Genomic DNA, 23,550 nt, shown 5'->3' with positions numbered 1-23,550 from the left:
CTTCCAGGTAGGGAGAAGAAAACACGCGAGAACATGTGTGGTCTGTGTGTGTACAGGCTCCTACATCTGGTGGTACTGTTTGGGAGGCCGTGAACCTTTGAGAGGTGGGTCATAGCAGATGGGTTATGGGGGGTTAGCTTTCATGTTTCACAGACTGACCCACTTCAACTTTCTTATGACTCCTGTTCCACCGAGATGTGAACCGGCAGCCGCACTCTCCAGCTGCCGTGCTCCCCCAGCCATGATGGGCCAGACCTCACAACACAGGCCTTAAGCTTTGTCGTATGTTTGGTCACAGTACTGAGAAAAGCAACTGACTTAACACATAAACACACATGCCAGAGAAAGAACCAAATACACAGCTGACTGATTCTGAATGGTAAGGGGACCTCTATGGCTGTGTGATAACGGCAGGTGAGTGGGGCCAATGGGCCACCCCAGCCACTGTGTTCTGCCCGCTCAGGACCAGGTACAGACAGAGCAGCTGTGCTCAGGACGCCCAGGGGCAGCAGTTGGGCACAGCGGCACTCTGCTCACTTTGATTGCTGTTTCCACCCCTGTAGTTTGTCCATCACATGTTCATGTCCACTTCTGTGTGTTTGAGCTTTGAAGATGAGGATCTCATATGTAGCCTAGGATGGCCTCACGATCCTCCTTTCTCGGTTTCTTGATTGCTAGGATTTTGGGATACACCTCCACATTCAACTTAGATTTCTTTTTTGACTTGGTCTTGGAGTTTATGGTCATTCTGCCTCAGTTTCCTGAATGCTGGCACCTACATCTTAACGAGAAATGAGGTGCCCACCTAGGAAGTGTTCACTGAGCTGAAACTGCATTTTCTAGGTGGGTGTATTCTGCCACCAGAGGTTGTGTGGAGGCAAAGGCCTAGGAGGACACATGGCATTTTCCTTGGAGAGTCTGAGGCCTGGGTAATTTTCCTAACTGATGCGGAGTAGGGCTGTTCTATAGGCTGTAAGTATCTAAGGCAGCTCGCAAGGGCGCAGTGAGCACATGGCCCAGCTGCTCTCATGCAAATGCATTTTTAGAATCAAATGTTTGGCTTTTCCTTTCTGGTCTGGCTCTTCCCTGGAAAGGTGGTGGCAGGAGATCTGCCAAGAGATCCTAGTCACATTGTCCCTCAAGGCCACAGACCTTATGTTTGAGTCTCTTGGGACTCAGAGCCCATGAGTCACTTGGCTGTTTCTGTCATCTGCTGCTTGAGTTCCAACCAGCTGTTGGCATAACAGCTGGGTTCTCATGCCTGACAACAAAGCAAAATTAAGGAATCAAATAAGACTGGGCGCAGGCCGCCTTCCTCAGTGATATGCAGAATGGAAGGAAGCTCCTGGGCAGCTTGTGGGCCTCTCAGGCAGCTGCCAGGTGATATCTGGGCAGCACAGCCTTTTTGGCTCAGAGAATAGGGAGGTGCCTTCCCTAGGCCCCAGGACTAACAAGTCCAAGTGCAGCCCCAAGCCGGTCCTGTCAGGACTGCTCAGACACATGCTCCGGAAGGCTATTATTTGCCCAGCAGCCTTACTGGCCCACACCACACGGCTCCCTTGGAGAGGGGCTTTGAGCATCTTAGTGCACCTACTGCACCTGCTGGTTTTCTCTGGAGGTAGTGTTTAAAGCTGAACACAAAAATGTGTGTATGCATATGTGTATGTGTGTGTGTGTGTGTGTGTGTGTGTGTGTGTGTGTGTGTGTGATTTTTTTCTTTTGAAACAGGTCTCATAATATAGGCCAGACTGACCAAGAACTATATAGCTCATGTTGTCCCAAACTCACAGTAATACTTCTGCTGGCTTGAACAATGGGCATAAGCTCCTACAACTGGCTTGGAATTCCTTTTCTTCTTTTCTGGCAGGGTCTCGAGTATTCCAGAGTGGCCTTAAGTACACTACAAAGCTGTGGCCCTCCTGCCTCCTGGGATTACTGGTACTCTATTCTTCCGTCTCCTTCCTATTTTTTAAGTGTGTGTAGTAGTCTATGTACACTGAGTGCATGCAGAAGCCAGAGGGTGTCAAGTCTCCTGTTCTAGCACCCCACGCCTTACATTGTTGAGACAGCACTGCACACCAAACCTGGAGCAGCCAGCTTCCTGCTAGACTGGCAGCCAGCAAGCTCCGGTGATTCTTGCCTCTGTACCCCAAAGACTGGGTTTAGAGGTAATTACAGCCATGCTGTTTCTTACGTGTTATGAGAACTCGAACTTAGATCCTCATGGTTGTGTAGTAAGTGCCTTACCCACTAAGTCGTCTCTCCAGTCCCTTGATATCAAGTTCTAAGAAACAGATTTAAGCTGGAGGGATAAAAGCTCTGAACGGGGCCACTACTGTGTCAGAAGTGTGGCTGATTTCTAAAGGGACTTCTCAAGCTGATGAGAGAACCTCACAAAAATGTATTCCCAATGGTTTTCCTGGAAAGAAAGTCCTCAGGGTCCCTAGGATGACACCTTCTTGGCCACCAAGCAGAACTGCCTCTGATGTTTTGTTGGACTCTGGGGAATTTGGCCCATATGTCAGGGAGCTTCTGGTCACTGTAGACACAGACCCGCCGCTTCTCCGGACCTGTAACATCAAATCACATCACCTACATGGGCAGAAACTGAGCTAGTAACACAGAAACTGAAACGTAGTAATTGGGAATCGATAGAACCATATTCTAAATGAGGCTGCTGGAATCCAAGTGTGTGTGTATGTGTGTGTGTGTTTCCCCAAGATGGGCATATTGGGGGACAAAGTATCTAACAAAAGGAACTTAAGGCTTCGTTCTGGCTCACAGCTGGAGGGTACAGTCGTCATAGGGGGAGGGGTGAAGTGGCTGATCACACTGCATCCACAGCCAGGAAGTACAGAGCGTGATCCAGAACCCAGCCCAAGGGATGCTGCCCAAGCTCAGGCTGTATATTCCTACACTGGATAAACCTTTCCGGCAACATCCTTATGGACATCCCCAGAGGCATGTTTCCATGGTGATTCTAATTCAGCCAGTGGGGTCGGCAGGGGCACGAAGAGTGAAATAACACGAGTGGACCTCAGGGAAGGGACTGGAGTTCCACAGCAAGAGGCACGAGAGCCCTTCCTTCCTTGAAGGCCGAGGGGCGGCCCTCACCACACCTCTCAGTTTCCAGCCATGACGGTTTGGTGAGTGGTAGGAAAGTCTCTAAGGAAACCGAAAGATTTTGACTTTAAGCAAAAGGGAAGCTGAAAAGCCCCAGGGTTTTGTATTTCCATCTGTGGTTCCCACCAACCCTCCCCACCATTGTCAGCATCCATCTGCAGGCAGCCTGTACCTGCTTGAAGCTCATCAGGCCTCTGGGAAAGGGTAAGCTAACTCCCACAGCATGAGGTGCCACCCATTCCTCACGGCACAGCCGGTCTGTCCCAGAGGACACAGGTGTGGACCCCGGGAGGGTTCTGTCGCACTCTTTGTCCAGGATCCTATCCCAGTATCATCACACAAGCTGACTTCAGGCCCAGCTTCAGGCCCACTGGGTTCAGGGGGTTCTCTAGGCCCCACTTCCAGTTTTGGACCATTTGTCAGAGGGGGATGAAGCCAGGAGAATAAAGTAACCAAAGTAGCACACGGAGATATCGCTTAAGACTGTGCTAAGCACTGAGAGTTGAAGGAGTAGGAAGTTTGAATCCCGGGGTCCCAACAGGTCCCTGGTAGGAATTCCCAGCACCATCCTGTAGCCTGCTGGCCAACTGTGGGGAGGCAGACACCTCTGAGAGCGTGGGCCCTTTGTCCTGTCTCAGTGCAGAATGGGTTCTGGTGACTGTAACCCGAGATCACCCTGGGAAAGCCGCATCTCTGGGGCTGCTCTGAAGCACCGCTCAGTTCCTGACTGCACTATGGATGGCGGGGGCAAACAAACATGCCGCCTGCTCCAGAGCCCATAGTGATTTCCGTCACCGCAGTACGGGCACAAACTTTGATACTGCCCTGCTCTTGCCAGAAGTTCAAGGCAGAAACTGGGGTTGCGGCTGAGTGGCTGAGTGTTTTTCTAGGATGTGCAAAGCCCTGGGTTCTATCTCTAGCACCTAAACAGATACAGAAATAAAATAAAAAGGCAAAAGAGGCACAGGCAACAGCAAAACTGCAAACACTGACCATGATTTAAAACTGCAACAGTTTAATGGACCTTTTTACTCCATCATTCACCTTTCGGAGAGAACAAGAACCTTTCTAAATGTTCTTACACCTACAAGCAAAACTAGCTCACACATAAAACATAATCCAGTGCCCGAACTCAGCGACTTGCAGAAATCACCTCGGCTTATTTTTCCAACAAAAGAAGGAGGAACATGGTTCAGTGATTCAGTGTCGGGACATTGGTAAATACTGTCTGTGTCATCTGCACAAGCCATGGAAGCATCCGTGGTTCTGAGAGGACGGGGCCCACATGTGGGGGCATGGCAGTAGCGAGGCACCTCACAAAGGCGCACAGGAAGGGAGGAAGGAACATCTACACCTCTGACGAGCAAAGACAAGGCCTGCTTGTTGCTGGCTTTGTTCATCTTAATAATTATTAATTTTTGGTTTTTGAGGTAAACATTTTTTTGCTGTAAGGAAGTAGCAGTATGCTTTAATACATGGGAACCAACAGGTGCCATTAATACACACACTTCCCTTCCGGTCAAGTAGCTTTCCCCCAAAACCCGTTTTCATGATTTGTGTTATGGTTCAGAAAAAGTAAAGAAAATGATTTCAAGTATTCAATTCCTATCAAAAATTGGTATCAAAAGTAATAAAGGACCTAATTCCATAATAATTCCATGTTTTAAAAAATAACTTAAGAAGCAAGAAGCCTGGCCCTTCACGTGTACAAACCCTCTGGTGTAGCTAGAGTTTCTTTAGACACCGTGGGGTGGAGTCCGTGTTGAGCACCTCCATCATGGACCTCAGAGTCGGGAATGTCTCTGACACTGACGGCAGGGACTTGTAGGAAGGGGAGATACTGGAAGAGAAGCACAGGGAAACTATTACCACCGCTTAATAGGAAGGACTAGAGCCTGGGGACATGCACTCCTATGAGGAACTTTCTAGAGTCTCTCATGAGGGACAATACCAGAAAGGCAGAAGGCACAGCAGACACCCTCACAGCAGTGACCTCACATCCTGAGCCAGCTCTCTGGGGAAAGAAATGCCACTTGAATGTGTACAGGACCACTTGTCACACATCCTGCTGGGGCTGGACTCTGAGGATGCTAGCAAGCCTGGTCTTGCCCTTCTCTGAGCCCCACCCCTTTCATCTACCACTGTAGATGAGATCCTTAGCTCAGAACTACATGAGCCCTGAGAAACATTACATGCCAGGTTCGCCATGAACCATGACTGTACAATATGTGGCTGTGTGGTTTGTGGAAAGAGTTGCTAAAGCTTCCTAAGAAAAGGAAGCAGGACTTTCCCCCATGATCACAGCACCAGACCACATGTAAACAAGGAAGTTCAGAACAAGACGACAGGGACAAGCTAAGCACTGTGGACGATAGACACCTACTTCTCAACTGGTTTTTTGTTTGTTTGTTTCTTTCTTTTTTTGTTTTTGAGACAGGCTTTCTCTGTGTAATAGCCCTAGCTGCCCCGAAACTTGCTCTATAGATCAGGCTGGCCTCGAACTCACAGAGATCCTCCTGCCTCTGCCTCCTGAGTGCTGGGATTAAAGGCATGCGCCACCACAGCCTGGCCCTATTTCTCAGTTTTAAACAGCTCAAACGGCCCAGCAGGTGACAGAATGACTGTTGTCATGTAGGCATGAAGAGACATGAAATAAGTCAGTGTCTTCCTCGTTCCTAAAGCATTGTGAGAGCAAGCTTGTACACATTCCCCAGCGTTTCTGGAGATCGGAGCTGTAGTAACTTGCTGGCTCTGGTGATGGAGGAAGGTCATTGGTTAAATAAAAAGAAACTGCTTGGCCCTCATTGGTTAGAAGATAGGTGGGAACGCAGCCCCGCCGCCCTTATTACTACACTCTGGCACATGGTTACAATGGGGTGGGGGTATCCCTGCTGGTGCCGGTCACACACCAGGTCACTAGTCCCGCCTAGGCTGCAACACCGTGCCACCGTCAGAACTGGAATGCCGTAGAAGAACAGTCACCAGGCCTGTGCTACACTGAGTGGTTTCCATGCACTCCAGGACCCTAGGCTTGAGTCTGGGATAACAGACGGGGAGAAGAGAATCTGACTACAGAAGAGAGACCCAGTAAACTCTGCTTCACATATCACTTTCCTTATTTTCTTTAAATCATCACTCATTTTAGATTATTACATATGTGTTTACATATGTGTGCAGGTGCATGTGTGTATGTATGTATGTGGTGGCCCCAGGTTGATATCAAGACATTTCCTTAATTACTCTCCACTGTATTTATTGAGCCAGGGTTTCTTGCTGAACCCAGGTTTCTTTTTTTTTTTTTTTTTTTTTTTTTGGTTTTTCGAGACAGGGTTTCTCTGTGGTTTTGGAGCCTGTCCTGGAACTAGCTCTTGTAGACCAGGCTGGTCTCGAACTCACAGAGATCCGCCTGCCTCTGCCTCCCGAGTGCTGGGATTAAAGGCGTGCGCCACCACCGCCCGGCTAGATGAACCCAGGTTTCTTGCTCACAGATACAGGTTAGCCTACCTAGCTACCTTACTCTTGGGATCCCATCTCTGCATTCTGAGCTACCACAAGTACCCAGCATTTTCTCTGGGTCCTGGGGATCTGAACTTGGATCCTTGAAATGTGCGTTATCCCGAGCTCTCTCTCAGCCCCACCATCACTTATTTTCTCCTGTAACGACGTTTCTCCACCTTAAAACCGACAAGACTAACTAACCCACGGAGGTGAGCACACTGCAAGGGCTTCTGCCCAGCGTGGAGAGCGGAGCCCCGCCCTTTCCCAGCAAGGCCTGCACCAGCCACAGTTACCTTTTCAAGTTCATCCAGCTTTTTGCTATTTTGCTGAAGGCTTCTGATCCAGGAGCTGTCATGGCTTCAAAGTCAACTAACTGGAAAAGAGAATCAGGATGGGATGAAATGAAGGAAGGTACTGTGTGAGGTCTAACTCACGTGTTTCATGACCAGAAGCCCAGGACATGGAGCCGTCATGCAGCACCCCCAGGACACGGTGCAGGTTGCAGCACCCCCAGGACACGGTGCAGGCTTGCAGCACCCCCAGGACATGGAGCCGTCATGCAGCACCCCCAGGACACGGTGCAGGCTTGCAGCACCCCCAGGATACGGTGCAGGCTGGCGGCACCCCAGGACACGGTGCAGGCTTGCGGCACCCCCAGGATACAGTGCAGGCTGGCGGCACCCCAGGACACGGTGCAGGCTTGCGGCACCCCCAGGATACAGTGCAGGCTTGCGGCACCTCCAGGACACGGTGCAGGCTTGCAGCACCCCCAGGACATGGAGCCGTCATGCAGCACCCCCAGGACACGGTGCAGGCTTGCAGCACCCACAGGATACGGTGCAGGCTGGCAGCACCCCAGGACACGGTGCAGGCTTGCGGCACCTCCAGGACACGGTGCAGGTTTGCGGCACCCCCAGGACATGGAGCTGTCATGCAGCACCCCCAGGACATGGTGCAGGCTTGCAGCACCCCCAGGACACGGTGCAGGCTTGCAGCACCCCCAGGACACGGTGCAGGCTTGTAGCACCCCCAGGACACGGTGCAGGCATGCAGCACCCCCCAGGACACGGTGCAGGCTTGCAGCACCCCCAGGACACGGTGCAGGCTTGCAGCTCCCCCAGGACACGGTGCAGGCTTGCAGCACCCCGACAGCCCAACATACCTTTCCTTTGGGGATCTTCCCAGCCACTTCTTTACCGCTGGCCATCAGCGCCCCCACAATGACTGAGTAGGCAATGACACTGTTCAGAGAGAACAAATCCTGGTCTATGGCTACCGCACTAACTCCCGTGGGCTTCTACCATGAAATAAATTCTTACACATGAATTCAGTCAGCCCTGGTCTATGGCTATCTCACTAACTCCCGTGAGCTTCCACCATGAAATAAATTCTTACACATTCATTCAGCCCTGGTCTATGGCTACCACACTAACTCCCATGGGCTTCCACCATGAAATAAATTCTTACACATTCAGTCAGCCCTGGTCTATGGCTACCGCACTAACCTCCCCGTGGGCTTCCATCATGAAATAAATTCTTAAACAACAATTCTTTGGACTAAAACCTTAAACGTTTAATTAACAGAGAACTTTGTGGTGTTTATTTTCTACTTTTCTACTTAAAAAGCATATGGGCCTTAAGGGTAGCTGTCAACAGGAACATCTGTTTTCTGAGGGAAAGCCTATATCCACCAGTTTACTTCCTGCTTCGTCTCATTTTTGTGAGAAAAGCATGCATAAGCCTCTTCTCTTGGACTTACATTAAATTCTCTTGAGGATTGGTCAAGAACGTGATTTTCCTTCCTTCCCTGACAGGGCCTTGTTATATAGACCAGGCAGGCCTCAAACTCACAGAGATCCACCTGCCTCTGTCTCTCCAGGGCTAGCATTAGAGATGCGTACCACTATATCCAACAAGGATGTGATGTGGGGGTAGGGGTTGGGGGTGGGTGGGTTTTAGAGGAATCAATAGGAGCTTCCTATGAGTCATGATGTGCTTTAGAGCCTGTCCTGTAACAGGAAGCATAAGCCATAGCAATAGTTTTGAACTTGAAACCGTCATAGTATAGGATATCACTTACCTAGATCCTCGAGACAATGGCATTAAATTATAAAAGTAATAAACCAAGGATAAGATTAAGTTGCAGACAGCATCGGCTTCCTAGGAGAAAGGACAGAGGTTCATGAACTTAAACCCCGTATCACAAACGAGGGACATTTGTTACTACGTGGGAGAGGATGGCTCCCCCCTCTCCCCAAGGCCCACTTGCTTGTGTGCTGTGTTCCAGTGTCTACACAGTCACTACAGCAATTGTCCCCAGCTTCAGCACACAAGAACAGTCTCCTTTACCATGACTTGCTACTTCAGAACGCACGCTGAAGCCAACATTTCACAAAGGAAAGGCAATACCTAACAGCCTTTCTAGAACAAGCATCCCTTCCCCAGGAGACTCTCACAAGTTGCTTCCCTCCATTGGGGCTGGGACTTAGAGGCCCATGTGCTTAGTCCTGTACGGGCCAAGGTCCCTGAACACATGGAACAACTGACTGACGTCAAGGAAGTAGAGAGGCTTCTGGGAGCCAATAGCCTCCACGGTGTGAGAGGAGCCACTTCTTGTCTCAGTAGGCACAGGGAGAGAAGTCACAGACTAAAGAACGGCCAGTATGCTCTTCCACTGCCAGGAGCCAGTCAGCACACACCAGCTGAAATGAGAACTTGCTGGAAATGCGCACTGTGTGACTGGTCACATCGCAGCTGCAGCCAGGAAGCAGAGCACATGCCGTGCTAAGGTCACTCCCCTCCCTGCGATTCAGCCCAGGATCCCAGTCTACATCAGGGTGGGCCTTCCTTCCTAGTTAGCCTCTCTGGGAACACTCTACAGATACAGCCACAGGTGCCTCCTACGTCATCCTAAATCCTGTCAATTTGGCAGTTAAGACAACAGTTTCACACTAAGCAGCGACCATAATGTAGGGAAGAATACGGGAGGGGGGTGAGATACAGACCGCATTCCCCACGGCCAATCTGGGTGAATCTCTCCTGACCCTAAACTTGCGCTAAGGCAGCCAACGATACAAACGGCTAAGTGTGCCATCCCCCATTGCTGTGCTTCTTAAACCCCAGATTTTCCCCCACATAGGACTATAAAAAAGAGGTTGAGACAATTACGCTTAATTTCAGGCTTAAGATATACAGCCTAGGAAAACAGGGGAGGGGTGTGTGTGGAACATTTACCAAAGAAATTGCAGGTCTGGAGTGTGGCTCAGCAGCAGGGCACCTGCCTAGTATGTGTGGAGTTCTGGGCTCCAGCCTCAGCAAAATTTTCTCTCTCTCTCTCTCTCTCTCTCTCTCTCTCTCTCTCTTTCTCTCTCTCTCTCCCCCCCTCCCCCACCATAGGAATAGAAATAGAAAATGAGACACAGCAAACCCTACCCCGAATTCTGAGGAGAGGATCAGCACTTTTCCTTTCGCTGTCAGGTCTTTGTAAAGGGCATCGATTTCCGCGTGGTACAGCTGTGTCCTCTCTTCTGTGGTTTGAGTCTCCACAGAAAACAGGATATTGCCAACCCTGTAAACATTAGCAGTACTGTCAAAGGCACGGATTAAACAGTCTGAACAGGAAACGGGGAAGTGGTGTGTGATGCGTGTGTGTGTGTGTGTGTGTGTGTGTGTGTGCGCGCATGCTCACGGCATCTGCCCAGCGTTCTGGGCTCCTGAAACAGGTGTGCTCCAGGCTGTCATCACGCCCCAACCACCCTGCCATAACAGGGAGCAGATGTGGGAGGCTCACACACAGCTATTGCTGTGCAGCAACACTGTGGCTCTGTGAGGGTAAGCTCACGCAGCGAGGGTTATCACGGTGTCATCAGGAGAACCTTCTAGTTCTTCAGTCCTCTAGCAGGAAGAAAGGGGAGGTGTGACTTGGCCTGGGGACAATCACAGCTGGGCAACAGTTCAAAAGGGAAGAGGATTGATAATCTGGAAGACTTGGGGAAAAGCTGAAAGTGTCATGAGAGGAGTGGTCTGAATGTCTGTCTGTCCTAACTAAATTCAGTGGGATGCACGCATGCAGTCACACAAGAAGTAGGAAGGGGTCTTGCTGGGAAGAAGGTTTTAGTGGCAATAGTTGAGGGAAGATAGTAAGGTAATAAGGTAATTATAATGATAAACAGGTATAAGGATTGAGAAAGACTAACACATAGGAATCTGTCAAAGAAAAAATACTTTTTAAAACACTTCTAAATCAGAGGCTGTGAAAAAAAACCATGCGGCTGTGAGGATAAGGACAGAAGAGGAGGTCACAAGTGACAATTGCAACCTCAGTTTTTCAAAGCTTTGCCTGCCCCCCCTCCCCCCTCCCTCTCTCTCTCTCTCTCTCTCTCTCTCTCTCTCTCTCTCTCTCTCCCTTTCTTTGTTTTTCAAGACAGAGTTTCTGAAGCTTTGGAGCCTGTCTTGGAACTCACTCTGTAGACCAGGCTAGCCTCAAACTCACGGGATCCAACTGTCTCTGCCTCCCGAGTGCTGGGATTAACGATGTGTGCCCCCACCACCCGGCTTCCTTCTACTTTCTTAATTTTGGCTATCTGTTCCTCCAAACTTTCCACTAAGACAGCACTACCCCTGCAATACACACACCAGCAATCCCTGCATGGCAGCCTGAACCTGCACAGATCCTTTCTTCCTGCTGCTAGACAAGCTCTCCATAGCCTCTGAGCAGCCAGGTAGAGCTGTTGCAGGAACACAATGGGCTGTGCACTTGGCCAGGAAAGATTCAGCCCCAGACGTACATCGTGAGAACACACAGGGCCCCACCAGCCCACATCACACTTGAACACACATACTTGTCTCCTGTGATAGTGATGGTGAAGCCGTCATATTCTTTTCCTTGATCTTTGAGGCTGGGAACTTTGGTGTTCACAGTGAACCCGTCCTTCGTTTTGGTGTTAAACTGCTTTCGAGGGGAAATAAAAATCTATATTAGTGGCAGCTCTGACACTACAACATGACGCTGTCACCTACAAACACACTGGGCCATTCACAGCTACCCTGGGCTGCATATGTCTACAGGCTGCAGATAGACAGATCTAGTTCTGATCCGTCCTGTACCCTAACTCAGCCCTAGGATTTTCTAAGGCACTCGAATTGAGAGACCATGTGCTCTTTCTTGGCAGGCAGTGACTAAGGACACCTCTCCTCTCTTTAGGTGGAGCACAAACCCCAGGAGCCCCAGTCTCAATTCCCACAAGCCTACAGAGTAGCAGAGACTCCAGCAGCAAGGTATAGGGTACCCCTACCAGCCAATATCTGGCTCACTGCGGCAGCTGCTCTGGGGTTGTTTCTCCTCCCAACTCAGCAGGCAGCAATCTTGCCTGCCAACAGAGCAGCAATGCCAGCATCCCTACCCTGAAAAAGCACTGTGTTCCTGCAAGCGCAACCCCAGAAATGCGGGCCTTAGAGGTGCTCAGCATTCATTCCCTAGCTGGGGTGTTTTATCTGCATACTCCAACTCTGCAGACCATGGGTATTAGGAGTTCCTCAGAGTTGGCCTAGGAGCTGGTGTCTCCTAGGAACACCCTGGATGCCAGCTTCAGATGCCAGCTTTGTGTTAAAACTTGTGACATTCCAAAGTGGCAGTAAACAGGTTCTGCCTTTACTTTAAAAACACGACTTCCTATTTTGGCTACTTGGTGCTGTCCATGCTTTTCTAGGATGAATGGCCCTGGAGTAAGACAGCCAATGACAACGGTCTTTTCTGGGCTCGGGTGGGAGGGCTTCTCCAACACCAGGCTACAGGAATGCTGGCTGGAGGCTCAGGGCATGGTGCAGCTGGACAGAGCAGGCTACCAGGGCTGCCAGCTGAACTGAGGCAGGAAGCACCTTTCTTTCAGAGAAAGGCTCTCAGAAGACAAGCACAGGTACTTACTGTATGCCACAAACAAGACCAGGTGGGAACGCATACTGACGAAAACAAACAAGCCTGGCCAGCCCCTGGGCCAGGAAGAGGCAGAGTGGAGGGTGAGGCCGGCCTAGCTAATGGGCCACGTGCTGGGGCAGGTGTCCTTTTCTCTAAGTCTGCCAGGGTACTCCATAGTCTTCAGAGCAAGCAGCAAGCTACGTATTTCCTGGACACTTTAAACGCATACAGACCAACCAACACATCCACAATCTGAAAATGCTCCTACCCAAAGGACAGGCTCCTACAGACAACACAACACGGGCAATGCTGCCACCGGCTGGCGAAGCGTTACGGGGCTTCCCTCAGTACACTCTGCTTTCTTTTCCACTATCTGTACCAGCAGATTTTGTCTTCCACCTGACATCTGCACAGGAAAGCAGCTAGGAAGCTGACCCACGGCAGCTTCTGGTTCTTCTCTATGGCGTGTCCTGCCACCCTCAGTCACGGGAGTAACTGCCATGATACTGAAGGTTAGTACAAGGCAGGTGGACTTCAAAAGCCAGCTGAGATCCTTCTTTCACTTGTCACAGCTAAGAATTTCCTCTTTAGCTTGCTCTCTCTCTTCACTTCTCTCTCTCTCTCTGTCTCTCTCTCTGTCTCTCTTTTGTGAGCTTTCAGTGGGACTGGCATCTTTCCCAGGTTCTGACTTTCTAAGAGAGGAGAGCATCTCATTTTCACTCTTTCAGAGTCTATTTCAAATTAAGGCAGACATAAAATTCATGCTGTTGCTGCTGGCCCAGCGTTAGGGATCAAGGGCAGGCCCAGTGTGCTCTACCATAATTCCCAGGGAGTCACCTCTGGGACCAAAGGAAGCTGGAGGTGCACACAGGAATTGCCCACCTTCAAGGCCACAGCTCAGTCTCGGTTCTGCAATCCAGACAATTCTGCTTAGGGCTCTCTGAGCAGCCCCTGCTATGCTGCAGGCTCTCCCTGCAGACACTTGGCAGGGCAACAGGACCCCTCCACCCCTGCATTGGGCACCTCCTCCTCTTCTACAGTTGCTGACTACCTGTCCTATGGGACCATGTACACTCTCCAAGGAAGCTGGGGGAAATGGGGTTCCTCGACGGTTCTCTTCTTTCAGGAATCAGTCTAACTAACTGTAGCGGTCCTGGGCTCCCACGTGTGGAAGGGCAACCATGGAGCCCTGCATTGAGGCCACAAGTCCAGTTTCAGTGCATCTATTCTCAAGCCCTTTTTGTTTCCTGAGCCAACTGCTTCCTCAAAAATCTGTTCTGGCTGAGTCTGGTTCAGCACTGCACTTGATTTTGGTTACTGTTTATGTTGGGATTTCGGATGACATCCTTCATAAATTTCAAAACAGCACAACATTAAAATATGTGCTTTGCTTTCTCTCTACATTGCTTGTCTTCTCTCATCCAATTCCTCCTGAGATATTTTCTTTTAGTTTATTTATGTGTAAGTATGTTTCATCTCCATGTATGTCTATGTATCTATAATGCCTGGTGCCTGGGTCAGAAGAGGGAGTCAGATCCCCTGGAACTGAACTAATAAGACAGTTTGAGTCACCACATGAGTGTTGGGAATTGAACCCAGGTCCTGGACAAAAAAAGCCAGTGCTCTTAAATGCTAGGTCATTGTTCCAGTCCCATCTGGGACTCGGATGATAAACTTACCTTCATAATTGGAAGAAGGTCTTCCACTTTATGTACCTTTTCCAGAGCTTCTCTGACTTCCAACAAGCCCTTTGGATTATTTGCTCTTGAAGAGAGAGGGGGAGAGCAGAAGGGAGGAGGCAATGGAGATTAGTGTAAAAATACGACAAGTGGATCTCATTTAAATTTTAAACAACTGTCCCTAAGGACCAACAGCTCGGTGATACAGCAGCTCAGCGCTGTAGGCCTGAACAGCCTGGGGCTCCTCACTGACAGGATCGTCCACGCAGATCAATGATACATCTGAGAAAACTGTCAGAAGTGTCCAGACCTTCCTCCTGCTTGGCATCCCCCTAAGCAACACAGCACTGGCTGAGTGTTGGTGTCATAGGACGTTCAGATGATCTGGAGCACGTGGGAGCTTTGTGTGAATGTCACTGTGTAAATACCATTTAATGGAAGGGTCCTGAGCACTCAGAGATCTCGAAACCCACTGCCAGGCATAAACAGTATCCAAACCGGGCAGCAGCAAGACAAGTCAATCCTAGCTAACAGGTGCAGAGCTAGAGATGAGAACAGATCAGAGGAAAAGCAGCACGGTCGGCATGGCCGGCAGCCTTCACATACACCCGACATACATGTGCAGGTGTGAGGCTGCAGATGAAAATAGAGATCAGAGAAAACAGCACGGTCGGCAGGGCCGGCAGCCTTCACATACATTTGACATACGTGTGCAGGTGTGAGGCTGCACATGGAGATCAGAGAAAGCAGCACGGTCGGCAGGGCCGGCAGCCTTCACATACACCCGACATACATGTGCAGGTGTGAGGCTGCAGATGAAAATAGAGATCAGAGAAAACAGCACGGTCGGCAGGGCCGGCAGCCTTCACATACATCTGACATACGTGTGCAGGTGTGAGGCTGCACATGGAGATCAGAGAAAGCAGCACGGTCGGCAGGGCCGGCAGCCTTCACATTCACCCCGTGTACAGGCACAGGTTTCTTAGCAAGACCCTGACTGTCCTGTTCCAAGTCTGCAGTGGAAAGTATGTTGGCTCAGATCAAAGCACCCTGCTGGGTTCCACGTTGTCCTCAGACCAGGCTGGTGAAGTCCCCAACAGACAGAGGCTTGGCAGGCAGCTGGGACTAACACAGTGCTGAGTGTCAGGCTAAAAGCCTCCGAAGCCATCACACAGATGCAGGCAGGTGACGGAAACTTTAAACTTCTGAGCTAGACTGTTTATCTGCCAGGGGCTCAGCTTTCAAATTTCACAAATATGCATACAAAAGACGTATGGAATCAATCTTTTACATCGAAGGGGGATCAAAGGCTTACCCGTGGTAAACAAGAATTCTATCTTTAATAAAATGAAGTATTTTCTCAAAATATTCCAGGTATCTCATATTAATCACCTGACCCCTGTGAGGTAAAAAAAATTAAAATGATAAAATTAAACATCATTTTACAAAGGCATGTAAATATCAGTTAATTCTGAAAACAAGGAGCTGAGACCAGTGTGGCCGAGTATAAGAAAGCTAGCCCCGTCTGAGCAGGAAGCCTGGGCTCCTGGAGCCTGTCCTGGAAGAAAGGGTCCAGGACTTAGTTCCTTCACGGGGGAAGGAAAACCCTCAGCTTAAATGGAGTTCAGAGCTGACGGCAACTACGTTAGGTGGACACGCCATCTCTGGCTCTCTGTATGGCGGTCTGCACGTCTGCCGCTGCCTCTCCTTCTCTTCAGCAGTCTTTCTTCCCTCACTGTAAACACCACAGTCCTCGCATTCCCGCCCCATTTTTTCCTTCCTTTACATGTTCTAGAAGGTGTCCATGTCTAGCAACAGCCGAGTCTGAGTCCCGCTGCTCCAGGAACACCATCCTGATGCTCACAGCACCGCATGCCAACGTTCCGGCTCAAGTAGGACTTCTCTCCCCACTAGAGAGCGCTTCAGTCTCCAACCCCCCACTACCTCACTTGTTACTCCCAGGCTGACAGGCCATGGCCTAAGCTAGAGGCTGAAGGAATTCCTCTGAAGCTACTTTACCAGGCACTGCTGAGCCACTACAGAATTCCCTACAGCGCCGCAAAGCACCTGCAGTTCCCCCCCAGCCCTGCAGGGGTCGCATGGGTCTGCACCTCTTATGCTTGTTCTCAGACTTCAAACCCTTTCCTTTGTTCCCAGTCTGCTGCTCCCTCACAAATCTTTTCAGTCACTGCTGCCACCATGGCCCTCCACATGTACACATCTGTCCTTGTTGTTTCTCTGCTCACCACCCATGAATGGCTCACCACGTTCCAACCTCCATCCCCGAGACTCCCTGGAAGGCACAGCTACAATAGATGGCTATCGTAGGCAGCTTCCTGCCATGCTGAGCTCATCAGTGGGTTGGTGTACGACCCCATTCTCTCTCTTGGGACAGTTCTGGCATGGCTACTGGCTACACTGGGAGTCCTTTTCTGTGTCCATCAAATCCTGACACGGGGCCTGTGACTCAGGCACCACCCAGCAAGAACACAGGAAGACATGGTGGCCTCAGTTACAATTCACCTAAATCTAGTTAAGAGAATCACAAATCATTCTGTGAGAAATAGAGAGGAGGCAATTACAAGGGGGAAAGACGACTTCTAGAAATTAAAAAGATAAGTATAAAAAAGACATTTACACTAAACCTAAATTTAAATGTCAAATGTTAGGCAGAGTAACATTTTCTTGATTCAGGTTTCTGGAGTTAGAAGTATTTTAGAAATGATACAGTATTAAAAGTGCCAATTTTATCTAAAGTCATGCTTACTAAACGGCAGGCAAACCAAGAGCATCCCTGAAGTGGGTCTGTTCAGTATGTGTTCATGCCTGTTGTCAGGGTAGCTAAGCCCATAAAGGAAGGAAAGGCAACTATTCACCCAGGTACCTAACTGCAGGGCTCAGGACAATAGAGAGACTGTCACAAGGGAGCAACCACAGCGACTGACCCTTAGCGCTCAGGGTGGAGCCGGGGATCCCCAGACACCCCAGAACCATGAGGATACTATGGCAAATACTGAATTCTCCATCTAATCACTTCCTAAGCTGTTTCATGACTTTTTGAAAATTGACACCCCAGTCCCTAATTTGTGAATCCACCCTTCAGCAATCTTCTACATGTGGAGGTGCGTGGCATGCATTGCTTGTTTGCAGCTGGAACAGCAGAAAGGGATCCATGAAACTCGTGGGTGCAGAGCTACCATGGTGTGTTCCCTATCAAGGCCATCAAGGCACATCTCATATTGCTGCACTCCTACACCAACAGGAACGAGGCGCGAAAGGTTCCCACCTGATTAGGTTGATATGGTTGTTGAAACCTCTGCTGAGACTTCGTGCTGGCATTTGATCCAGCCACAGTACAGGCTGGTCTGGATCAGCGATCCTGTGAAACAGAGCTCATGAGGCTGACACCTTACCCACCGCTTCCAGGAGAAACCAAAGATGGCTCTCTGCAAAAGTGAGGAAGGAGCCCTTACTGGCTCCAACTTCTAAAAAGAGTACACAGACCAGCACACTCTGATGCAGTCTGGCCACACAGTGAGAAGCCAGCAAAGGCTGATGAGCTGTAATGGCTGGTCTAAACTGTCAACTTGATGTGCGTTATATCATCTTAGGAAACATACTAGATTCCAGAGAGATTAACTGATGGGGGAAGACCTGCCCGACATCCAACTGGTACCATTCCATGGGCAGGGACCCACACTCAGCACGGAGAAAGTGAGCCACCTGCTGCCACGCCTCCCACCATGATGGAAGCGTTGAGCCTAGACAAACCCTCCCTCTCCCTCTCTTTCTCTCCCCCAAGAACCAGGCTGGCCTCAAACTCACAGAGATCCACCTGCCTCTGCCGCCCGAGTGCTGAGACTAAAGGCGTGCACCACTACTGCCCAGTCCCTTTCTCTCTTACGTTGCTTTCTGGCTGGGGTCTTCTCACAATGAGAGAAGGAGCTAATATACTGGGCAGGTACAGGAGTGCTAGAAATCCAGAGGCCGCCTGGAGCGTAGGGGACAGGCACAGGTGAGGAAGGATACTCCAGACCCCATCTGAAACACTGTGTTCATACAATCCGCACTCCTGTTTCATGAACACGAGCTGAGTGTGTTCAGAGAATGAAGGTAAAGTGATTTCTGACAAACTTTAGGAGAAAAGAACTCGCTACTTTAACTTATAGGGCCCAATTTTGTCAGCAAAGTGTGGATTCAAACCTCTCGGTGAGAAAAGACACATGGTCTGACAGGAGCACTCTATGGTCTGACAGGAGCACTCTATGGTCTGATGGGAGCACTCTATGGTCTGACGGGAGCACTCTATGGTCTGACGGGAGCACTCTATGGTCTGACAGGAGCACTCTATGGTCTGACGGGAGCACTCTATGGTCTGACGGGAGCACTCTATGGTCTGACAGGAGCACTCTATGGTCTGACAGGAGCACTCTATGGTCTGACGGGAGCACTCTATGGTCTGACGGGAGCACTCTATGGTCTGACGGGAGCACTCTATGGTCTGACGGGAGCACTCTATGGTCTGATGGGAGCACTCTATGGTCTGACGGGAACACTCTTTGCTGCTTTTCACTCGCCCACTAGTTACCTTCTCCACTTCACGGCAATGTCGAACATGTCCCTCCACTGCATCAACCTTGTCTTTCCATTCATGCGAACCTTCGAATTGGTCCAGGTACGATGTACAGCCTGCATGACTTCCAGTGCTGCCAAGCCCATGGCTAAGGGAAGTAAATATTAAGACAGTTTACCAGAACCCTTTCCAAGGGGCCAGTCCTCATCTTTTCTCTCAAGCCCTGGTGATCACACAAAGAACCAGAAGTCTTGTGAAACAGCAAGACTGAGCTTCTGGTGTCCTACTCAAATGAAGGTGGGCTGTTGGCCCACATTGCTTCCTACAGAAACAGGAGAGCCTGAAGTTCCTCCTCCCTACTGTAGGAAGGAGACAACTGCCCTGGATCAGGAACCTGACTCTCAGTAACGGCTGGAGAGCCAGGCTCCAAATCTACATGGCAGCCAGAGCCCAGAGCCCAGCTGGAGCAGCAGCGGCCTCCAGATCCCAGAGCCCAGCGCCCAGCTGGAGCAGCAGCGGCCTCCAGATCCCAGAGCCCAGCTGGAGCAGCAGCGGCCTCCAGAGCCCAGATCCCAGAGCCCAGCTGGAGCAGCAGCGGCCTCCAGAGCCCAGATCCCAGAGCCCAGCTGGAGCAGCAGCGGCCTCCAGATTCCAGAGCCCAGATGGAGCAGCAGCGGCCTCCAGCTCACTGTGAACTACTGCCCATTTCCGCTCTGGCAACGCGGAGAGCTGAGTACGCACAATAACTAACAACTTCTGAAGAAAGACAGCATGGCCGGAAGACCCTGTTCCTGGGCCAGGATGAGTCCATTTCTAGAGAATACCTCTGTGTATCCGCTTGTTGGGCAGAAAACCAGGTGTTTCATACTGCATCAGTGAGCCCAGGCGGTCAGCTACACAGATCAGCTCCTGGACTTCAGGCTTGTAGCCCTCGAAGTTCTGATGCAGCACGTCCCTGCAAGAAGCACCAGGAGTGCAATAAGGATGCAGCAGATGCCTGCACCATTCCCCTACTGGAGCTCAGCCAAGACACACACAGCACCAGGCAGTTCTCCCAGCTCCACAGCCCACCACACGCAGTCTTTCCATGCTACGACCCCATGTAAGGTGGTACGCCCGTAAGGGGCATAGGTGGGGTCCAAGGCCCTCTTCTCGGCATCTGCTCCATGAACTTTTCTGGATACACAGAATGCGGTGCCTTTTCCAACAAGTGGTCAAACCTGGACCAACAATGACTTTGAACTGATACTTGTTCCACTGACATTTATTGCAGTTATCAAAGATGTGAACTGACTTCAGCCCAATTTCCTTTTCTTCCCCCTGTGCTGGGTAGTTTATGTCAATGTGACACAAGCTAAAGTCATCTGAGAGGAGGAAGTCTCAGTTAAGAAAACGCCTCCATAAGACTGGACTGCAGGCAAGCCTGTAGAATATTTTCTTATTTGGTGAATTATGGGGGAGGGCCCAGACACTTTTGGGTGAGGTCACCCCTGGGCTGGTGGTGCTGGGTTCTGTAAGAAAGCAGGCTAAACAAGCCAAGGGAGCAAGTCAGTAAGCAGCACCCTCCACGGCCTCTGTATCAGTTCCTGCCTCCAGGTTCCTGCCCTGATTTCTTTTGATGATTTAAAAAATGCACCGGGCAGCAGGGCAGTGATGGTGCACGCCTCTAATCCCAGCACTCGGGAGGCAGAGGCAGGAGGATCTCTGTGAGTTCGAGGCCAGTCTGGTCTTCAGAGCCTAGTTCCAAGACAGCCAGGGCTACACAGAGAAACCTTGTCTGAAGAAAACAAAGAAACAACAACAACAAAGCCAACTGTAGACTTATGTGCTTAATTAACTTTAGAAAATTCTCGGCCACAGTTCTTTCAAACACTGCTGCTTCCCCGTTTTCCTTACATTCCAGGCATGCGGGCTCCTCCAGGCCCTCCGTGTCCCCTCCCTCTCATGTCCTCTGAACCCTACTCTGCTTGTCACTTCCTTCCAGCTGAGCTTTTTCCTCGCAGTCACCTGTCTTCCTGCTTAGCCCATTATTGAAGTCTTTACTCCAGTGGCAGTATCTTCTAACCCTAAAACCTGCCTTTCATTTTAAAAACCCATCTGACTCATCAGAGTCTCTCGTTTCTTTTTCATGCTGACAGCTCATTTTATTAGTTATTTTCTGTCTGTATTCACAGCTTTGCTGGGTGAAGTCCTTAAGGTCCAAGCTTTCCAGCTGCTCCTTCACTGACTCAAACATGTGGTGTGGGGAGTCGTGAGGTTTGGATTTCATTCCCATGGTCTTATTTGAGAGACTGGGGGGCCCATGGGAAATGGGTATAGCTTTCTTCCTAGGAGGAGCTTGCAGTTATGTCTGCGGAGTTCCTAGAATGCCTCCAGCACGGGGTCCCATTAACTCCTAAAAGGTTTCCCTCACTCCACTGCAGGGCGGGTGGGCACACTATCCGGATGCTTCCCTCCCATGAAAGCTCACCCCCTCCTTGTAAAGAGAAGAGAAATATCAAACTGCAGCGATTTCTCAACTCTAAGGCACTGCTGGATGTTTGGGAACTATTCTCTACTCTGCCCTGTTCTGGGATGATGGCCCTTTAGCACATCTGCATTTGCCCACTGCAGCAGCGGCTGCCCAGCAGTGTAACTTTAACCTGTGTTCCTCAGCTGGCCCTGAACCCGGCTTCCCAGCCCTGCCTCACTAGTGCTGGGATTATAACTGCACTACTGCACCTAGCTAAGCTTTCAAATTGCAAAAATTTGTTTTGCCAGCAACTAGCAAAAAATAATGCTTATTAAAGATTGCCTGTAGGCCTCCATGGATCTAAAGGGTAAAGGTTGCACAAAATGAGGGCAGAAAGTCAGGCTAGAAGGAGAAGCAACCTCTGTAAGAAAGTTTCAAGGTACCTTATCAACTAAGAGAAACAGCTGGTGGCATACAAACTGCAAAAAGAAATTAATAGAACATGGGCAAGAGTCATCTATTGATGAAGAAAGCTGAGCACTCAGTGGGATCCTGAGTCTGAGGTCGCCCAATGCACAAGAGCCAATCCCTACAAACAAAGGGGAGCTCCCAGCTGGGTTCCGGAAAGCCACACCACACAGCACTTACTTGATGTGAGGCTGCAGGCCTGGCTGCTCTTCGTAGCCATCTATGAGAAAAGGCAGGTTCTTGGCCCAGTGGTCCTTGAAGCTGCCCGGTAGATCCGTGTCAATGTTATATTCCGTCAGGGGGGTATCAAGGTGTGCGTGCAGATATCGAGAATACTCTGTAGATAGGAAAGGAGCTGCCAAACCCAGATACTGCCGAGGAAGCCCTTGTGAGAGCAAGCCACCACATGGATGCTTTGAACAGTGCTGCCATTAATGTAGAGATTCTGAAAGATGGTTACAGGACTGCAGAAGCCTGCTACTGACTTGAAGCACAAGGATCAGGTCTACGTCAGTCTGCTGGGGTCTTCTTTGACCACATCTTAAATACTTTTCCACAAAGAGAGCCAAAGAGCTCACTGTTCTGTCTCAGAGCCTGAACTCCAAGGGAAGTACCAGCCTGAGCCTGGAGCTCTGCCAGCTCTGACGGACCAGGAGCTGACAGCTGCAGTCTCTACAGAGATGTGCAGGAAGGAACGTGACGGGTGTATTAGCCCCATGTGCAGGAAGGAACGTGACGGGTGTATTAGCCCCATGTGCAGGAAGGAACGTGACGGGTGTATTAGCCCCATGTGCAGGAAGGAACGTGACGGGTGCGCTTAGCCCCATCAGGTGCCACTCTCGTGCCAGCTCCACTGAGCCAGGAGGAGTGCGAAGGGCAAGCTGACCAAGAGATGGACCCTGGGCTGTTGATACTTGATTTAGTTTTTAGAAACTTCAGTATGCTTGGGACAACATGCATGTATCACTCTATTTTTTCTTCAACTATAATGTCTATGAAGTTCAAATTCTAATCAAGTACGGCTAATAAAAGATTAGCATTCAAACTGAAATGTCCTATGATTGCAAAATACATCTCAGACATTAAAGACCTAGAGTAAAAATCATGGAATGTAAATTTTTAAAAAGATTTTGATTATTTTAAAAACTGTGTATGTGCATGTGCATGCATATGTGCATGTGTGTGCACTGTGCATGTGTGTGTATCTGAATGTGGATATACTCATATGAGTGCAGGTGCCCTTGGCAAACAGATGTTGGATCCTCCTCCAGGATCAGTACAAGCGGCTCTGTGTTGCCACGTGTGGTTGCCGGGATCCACACTTGGGTCCTCTTAACCAGTGAGCCATCTCCCCATCCCCAAACCATAGCATCCCTAAAGAGGCCAGTAATGGTGGCTTATGCATGTAAAGACTGAGACAGGAGGATCACTATGAGTTCTAAGCCAGCTTGGGCTACAAGATGAGGATGCTATCTCAGAAAGACCAAAAAATTAATTTAAAAAAGTCTAATGAATAGTTTTCTATTAATTTTATCTTGAATTAAAATTTTAGATACACTGAATAAAATAAATCATTAAAATTAACTCCACCCACTTGTTCTTTCAATTCTTTTAAATATTTTTTCATTTTTACCTATTTGAGGGTTGGCATGTGTGTGCTATAGTATGTGTCTGCAAGTCTGAGGACAATCTGTGGGATTCAATTTTTTCTTTCCAACAGGTGGGTCCTGGGGATTGAACTCAGGTCGACAGGCTTGGTGGCAACTGTCTTTACCCACTGAACCATCTTGCAGGTCTTATGCTTTTATGTTTTAATATGGCTATTACTAACTTAAAATTATAT

At 49.7% G+C, this 23,550-nt stretch overlaps 1 protein-coding gene across 6 annotated transcripts in view; it reads right to left on the bottom strand.

Moving 5' to 3' along the window:
- Nucleotides 1-4,124: 4,124 nt before the first annotated feature.
- The window catches only part of Ttc13 (tetratricopeptide repeat domain 13), a 54,444-nt gene continuing 35,018 nt past the window's right edge, over nt 4,125-23,550 (bottom strand). For 3 of the 6 annotated variants that reach the window (XM_041650366.1, XM_041650369.1, XM_041650371.1), the window contains 12 exons: nt 21,888-22,044; nt 19,612-19,742; nt 18,803-18,935; nt 17,501-17,593; nt 15,530-15,613; nt 14,215-14,299; nt 11,463-11,572; nt 10,054-10,189; nt 8,702-8,781; nt 7,784-7,862; nt 6,915-6,994; nt 4,125-4,963 (listed from right to left, as the gene is read on the bottom strand). In XM_041650366.1, the coding sequence (XP_041506300.1) occupies nt 4,849-4,963; nt 6,915-6,994; nt 7,784-7,862; nt 8,702-8,781; nt 10,054-10,189; nt 11,463-11,572; nt 14,215-14,299; nt 15,530-15,613; nt 17,501-17,593; nt 18,803-18,935; nt 19,612-19,742; nt 21,888-22,044 (1,283 nt within the window). In that variant the 3' untranslated portion in view covers nt 4,125-4,848. The remainder of the gene's footprint in view (nt 4,964-6,914; nt 6,995-7,783; nt 7,863-8,701; nt 8,782-10,053; nt 10,190-11,462; nt 11,573-14,214; nt 14,300-15,529; nt 15,614-17,500; nt 17,594-18,802; nt 18,936-19,611; nt 19,743-21,887; nt 22,045-23,550) is intronic. The other 3 variants (XM_041650367.1, XM_041650370.1, XM_041650372.1) reach the window with 1 other exon arrangement.

The sequence above is a fragment of the Microtus oregoni genome, unplaced genomic scaffold, assembly GCF_018167655.1.
Source record: "Microtus oregoni isolate MIOR12 unplaced genomic scaffold, Mior012 000004F_ref0000308, whole genome shotgun sequence".
Lineage (NCBI taxonomy): Eukaryota > Metazoa > Chordata > Mammalia > Rodentia > Cricetidae > Microtus > Microtus oregoni.
Note: the sequence above shows the minus strand (reverse complement) of the source record. Positions and strands in the feature narration are given on the sequence as shown.